This window comes from Zalophus californianus, chromosome 7 (assembly GCF_009762305.2).
Source record: "Zalophus californianus isolate mZalCal1 chromosome 7, mZalCal1.pri.v2, whole genome shotgun sequence".
NCBI classification, from domain to species: Eukaryota; Metazoa; Chordata; class Mammalia; order Carnivora; family Otariidae; genus Zalophus; species Zalophus californianus.
Genome location: NC_045601.1, coordinates 48,925,552 through 48,931,830, shown reverse-complemented (window position 1 = coordinate 48,931,830; position 6,279 = coordinate 48,925,552). Strand labels below are relative to the sequence as shown.

The following is a 6,279-nucleotide window of genomic DNA, read 5'->3' as shown; positions in this document are numbered from 1 at the left end:
ATTATATGAATAGAAAGAGATGTAGTGCTGTGATTTTATGTGTTTCATTGCAAGTACTATTGCTGAGACAAAATACCCATCCATGCACTTATGAATGAAGTTTATTCTGTTTTTGAATTTTTTGGTCAAATTGTTAGTTTTGGGTAATATCTTTCTGTTCTCTAAGCTTAAATTTACAGCTTCACAGAATCCTTAATTTTAACTTATTCTTTGATTCTAGTAATAGGGTGATGGATAGACTTATATGTTAAGATATAGTACATGTATATGCCTTTGTGTTTGTTTTTTAACCCTAAAATTATTAGCTAGCAAAATAATCCATATTTAAAAACAAATAGCAACCATATTGGTAAAAAACACACACACTTTTAGACACTGACAACATTAGAATACAACTAAAAAAAAAATTCAACACAAGACTAACAAACAGTCCCTAGAATACCTCCCACCCTCTCCATACTTCATTTGATGAATGATGATTTTAGTGAAATAGGGACTCATATTTTTGACTATGCCCTGGAAAACATGCACTATCAAAGACAATGTACTGTTTTCCACAGAAAAGAGAAAAACACACTTATTGCTCAGATAAGACATGGTCTTAATTTATGAATATCTGCCCTATGGGTGTGAGCAAGACAATATGGGATAATAGTTTTTAAAATGGCTACACAACAGAAAATTACCTTAGAGGAAATGAATATTTAACCTGTCATTGATTTTTTTTTTAACAATCACATAAGGAAGCATTTATTTGAGGTTTAACATGGAATCATACAAATAAAATTTGTATAAACACAAATCCACATCGAGTCATAACACAGATAGCAAAAGACAAAGTAAAAACAAAGAAAACTAACTGGTGGCTATATACAGTTGGACAGTTGTGTCTTGTACACTAGAAAGTCTTTTACAAAATAATCATCTTAGATCAACAGGAGACCAATCTTCAATGTCGTCCTGCAAGATGGGTTAACTTTAGCAATCTCCTCCTGTTTTCTCCAACATCCTCCTTTAGTATGGCTGGTAATTGTTTTGGTGATTGCCACCCCCTCGAGACGCCTTGCCGTAAGCGCTCTGTTGCCCACTGTAGTCTGCACATCCCTGTCCATATCCATAGTTCCCATAGTTATACCCAGTATAATCATAGCCGCCATAGCCACTATAGTTTTGATCACCACCATAGGCACTATTGTAATTTCCATATCCTTGATCATAATAGTTATTAAATCCTTGGTTCCAGTTTTGGCCCTGACCTTGTCCACGACCCCTAGTACCACCTCGTCCACCAGCTGCAGCACCTCTTCCTCCTTTTTGTTGTTGCTGTTGCTGCCTGTATACCTCTTTGGGTTGTGCAACTTTGATTTCACACTTCCCAGAACCAATTTGATGATATCTGCTTTCTAACAATTTCTTTACTGGCTCTTTGTCTGTATATGTAATAAAACAAAATCCTCTTCTTTCATTTGTTTTTGTATCCATGGGAAGTTCAATATTTTCAATCTCTCCAAAGGCTCCAAAATATTCTTTAATTTGTTCTTCAGAAGTATCTGGGCTCAATCCACCCACAAAAACCTTTTTGGGGGGTTCTTTCCCTTTTAAAGCTTTGGCCCTTTTGGGGTCTATCAGTTTGCCATCCAATTTGTGTTCTTTCAGTTCCAAAACCTTATCAACACTAGCAGCATCTTTGAAAAGCACAAATCCAAATCCTCTTGATCTTCCAGTCACTGGATCTGTTTTTATTGTACAGTCTACAACTTCCCCAAATCGAGACAAATATTCAGTCAGATCTTTCTTGCTCGTATCCCAGCTCAAGCCTCCAATAAACATTTTACCGTCATCCTGCTGATTCTTGCTCGCGTTGATTTTGGATCCCTCTGCGAATTCCTCTATGTTGCTGTACTCGTTCATGTCCTCCATGGTGGCGGAGTTGTCGGCCGTGGGGTGCTGGTGCGCAGTCCGGGTCGCGGCAGCAGCGGCGGCGGAGCGTTGTATGGAGCTGGATTTAAAATGGCGGCGGAAGAGCAACCTGTCATTGATTTTTAAAAATTAACCTCACTGCCATTATGCTGAAGGGTCAAAAATCGTAACTCTGCTTCTAAGTTAGTGGTGCCAACTATGTCACATAGGGCTGTGGGCATGTGGTCCTGAAGCATGCCATTCTGTCATATTCCAACAAGCTCCAGGTGAATCGCACATCACCACCAACTGCGTTTCCTTTGTTTCTGGCTACATTTTTCATCTCTCTTCCTCTTTTTGCCACTTTGATTGAAAACTATTTACTTTATCTCCCTTTTATGCTTTCTTATGATACTGTATTTTATTTTTATTGAAAACAAATATTGTATGTTAAGAAGTCCCAAATAAACAAAAATCTTGGAAGGTAGACACAGAATTAAAAAGGTAGGTTGTTTGAAAATATTAGATGCTTAATACAAGAGGTAACATCTTAAGACTTGAAGTGTAGACTTTGCTTTTATTATATTATTAAAAAGGATGTTCATTGAGGACTAGAATTAATAATGTAGATACAGAAAGGCAACATTTCTAATAGTTGTTAAACAAAGTGTTCCATTACCAAACCAAAAGTTATTTTATCATAAAAATTTGTGCTTTATTTTAAACAGTATAGCAGCAACAATATTTACCATGAATAGCAATAAGGAAATTATCATCAAAGATAATAAATAGGAGAATGTTATTGTAGAGCATTAGTGGTTGAATTGTATCCCCACCTCACAGAATTCAGATGTTGAAGCCTTAACCCCCCATACTTCAGAATGTGACTGTCTTCAGAGACAGGACCTTTTAAAAGGTAGTTAAATTCAAATGGATTTGTTAGATTGGGTCCTAATCCAATATGACTGGTGTCCTTATAAGAAAAGGAGATTTGGACACAGATCATACCCAACACCGACAGGGACAATCATGCAAGGACACAGAGAGAACGTGGCTATCTACAAGACAAGTAGAGAGGTCTCAGAAGAAATCAAACCTGCTGACACCTTGATCTTAGACTTCTAGCTTCTAGAATTATGAAAATAAATTTCTATTATTTAAGCCATCTATTGGTATTTTGGTATTTTGCTATGGCAGCTCCAGCAAACCACTATAGAGGGTAATGGCGTGCGTATTCCTGTCTGAGGAAGGTAAAAATTGGAAAGTTTCCATGTTTTCCTTTAGGCATTCAGGCACTGGATAAGATAAACTCTGCTCTTTAAAATACCAAAACATCTTTCAAAGTTCCCATTTAAAAGGTAAATTAATATTGGTTATTTCTCTGCCCATAATTTGTATTCACTTTAGAAAATGGGCTTTTTAGCAGTCTAGCATTTGCATTTGATTATCCAAACAGGATTTAAAGAGTGTTAACAAAAAGAAAAAAAAATCACTCAGTACAGAATGAAACCAAAAATAAAGGGTGGAATGGGATGGAGGATGAGAAAAGTATGTAGTATGTAGTGAGCAGTCTAAGTCAGCTCCTGTGTTTCTGTTGAAAAGTTTAGGTTCATGGAAAAGTGTAGCAAGGATCTAATGAGTCACAGAGGTCCTGTGGTCCTCTGTCCTGTGGTCCTCAGAGGGTGGTCAAAGACAGGGTATGATTCAGAGGCTATGTCTTGCTGATTAGCACTTTTTCACTTAAATTTGTAAGCCAAAAAGTACTTGCTAATTGACAATTTTGAGTTAGGAAAATACCAGAGGTTGTTCTTTGAATTTTTTTAAAAATCATTCCTTAAATTTGAGTTTGCTTCTTGTTTTTCTATGTAAGGTATACACTCTACAATAAATAAATAAATAAATAAATAAATAAATAAATAAATAAACAAACAAACAAACAAACAAACAAACACACAGCAGTAATTTCTACTGTTAGAATTTTGACCAGATTCCCACTTGTGAATAGCACAGAAATGGGATTAGGGACTCTTTCAGTAAAAGTTAATAAACATATACCATACTCTAAGAGTGATCTATGTACCCAATTTAAATTACGTTCCAACTGACCTGATACTAAATACACTTTTGATCACATAAAAGCAGGGAATTAAGTACATATATAAGTGCAGAATTAAGTGCCTCTATGATAAATATCTTTTGGTAAATTCAATGATAATTACCTTTCTAGATGTCATTAGTTATTATTATTAATCTTTTAATAATTGTAGGACTTTGCCACTCAGTAGAGTGGTATCACTTTTCTCTCAAAGTAGAGTGATATGCTTTTATTTCATCAAGCAAATGGAATTTGAATTCTTGAGAGACTTTGTACTATGTTGGAAGTTTCATTCAAATTAAAATTCCCTTGAATTGAAGGAAGGAGTCATTCTTGGCAAAATATTATTGAACTTTACTGGGCAACAACACAACCCGTGGCATTACAGAAAACACAGAAGAATGCGCATGTTACCTCTAATTGGAAGTTTCTGAAATTGCTGTCATCTAACTTCTCCCTAAGTTTTGAAATTACTTCACTACCCATGCCATCTGTCATTTTACCCATGGGTGCTGGAATAAATTTAATGCGTCAGGCAAATCATTGCCCTTTAGGTGATGCTAATCTAAGCACAGGTGGCACCTGCACAGGTATTAGAGCATATCCACAACTGGCAGGTATGGCACATTCCTACCTCCAGGGTGGTCAATATAGGTATGCTGGCATTGTCCAATTGTAGATGAACTCTTTCAGGCCTTTCATTTCCTGCCTGAACAGCCACACATTTATTGAATGTTTTTGTGACCTTTTTTAAAGCTAGTGAGTCATTTAAAAAATGTGTTCCTTGTTGTATTCTCTGTTTTCTCTTGTGCACTATTCTTCTAAAAATGTCTGTGTTCTTGCTCTTAATTTTGCATTTCTTAAAATAAAATCCACAGAAGCATTCAACATAAGTCTACTATCCAGAGTACTACTTTACTAAAATGTATTCCCCATTCTTAAAACATAAAATTTTCCCAAGAAATGAACAGCTAAATAAAGTGAGGCTAAAACTTTAGTTACCTCAAGAGACAACAGAATGCCATGACATTCTAAATCACTGTTGTTGTTAGCCTTTCTGCTAGCCACCTGATAGCAAGAACTGATGGCCTCTACATATGTTTGACAAATCCCCAGTGGGTAAATTTCCCAGAGGCATTATGGCACTTCTGTCTCTTAGGGAGCAGACATTTGATCACTCTTCGAGGAAAATCCTATGTCCTCATGGAGAATGAACAGTATGGCTAAAGTAGGGGGTTAATGTTCTCTGCAGTTGCCTGTCCTGAAAAATCAACTGTTGCAAAGAAAGTGTATTGTTTTTAGTCCTTTTTCATGTTACTTAAACCAAAAATCAGTTCTTTCAGATTTCCTCCTAAAATCCTTTTGCTATTCAGGAAGGGCTGGAAACTGTAGAACTTTCCAAGGATTCCAGATGACAGGCATCCCCCTGGTTCCTCTCTTATCTGACACCTTTAAGTTAAATGCTCCTGTGGATAGGTCAGATGCTATATGTTCCTTCCCTTTTAGAGAGGTGTTTTGAAAGGGCAGGAGGTCTGAGTTTCTCTAGTTGAAAATTCTGACTGGGCCTTAACCGTAGAGCAGAAATACCCTCTGAGTCCATATAAATACAGTGACTTTGTATTCCTGACAGGACTTAAGCCTCATTGCTATGGTATTAACTGAGACACTACAGCAACCATAAACTAGTAACTATAACTCTCTCTGAAAACAGCTGCCCTGGAGCTTTAGAATATTTTCCTTAGACTTCAAAGCCTTGACATTTCAAGGAAAACCCAGCATTCTTGGCACAGTAGAGCTTACTCAACTAAAATGTCTTATATAAACTATTTACACACATGAAAACTTCTATAAATGTGAAGAAATGTATTATTGTAAATGACTCATACCTTCAAAAATGATACAATTTTATATGATTTATATTACACACTAAAGATTATGGTAACTATAAAGGACCAGTACCTTATGTGAAACATTTAAAATTTTATGATATTAAACTAATTGGCCATAATCATATCTGCTGGTTCACTCAGCCAGAAGTATCCAGGAAAGAATACCAGGCTTGGAATCAGGATCACTGGAACATGGTGTTGACTCTGATTTAACAACTATGTTATTTTGAGATGATCCAAACGGAAAGCTGCTCCTTAGGATGGGTGGGTTTCCATTGTGGATTCTAGTGCTCCAAATTGGAAACTGTCCTCATTCAAATGTCTCAGGAAGAAGGGCAGCTTGCTGACCTACTCTACTGGAGTTATACACAGAGCTCTGAGTGACATTCAGTGAAT

General features: G+C 36.4%; 1 protein-coding gene across 1 annotated transcript; it reads right to left on the bottom strand.

The window, feature by feature from the left end:
- Positions 1-719: 719 nt before the first annotated feature.
- Positions 720-4,501, bottom strand: LOC113927875 (heterogeneous nuclear ribonucleoprotein D-like). Its single transcript, XM_035728330.1, has 2 exons — positions 4,353-4,501; positions 720-2,029 (listed from the first exon to the last, which is right to left on the bottom strand). The coding sequence occupies exons 1-2, from the start codon at positions 4,499-4,501 to the stop codon at positions 1,015-1,017; spliced, it is 1,164 nt and encodes a 387-aa protein (XP_035584223.1). The 3' UTR covers positions 720-1,014.
- Positions 4,502-6,279: the final 1,778 nt, after the last annotated feature.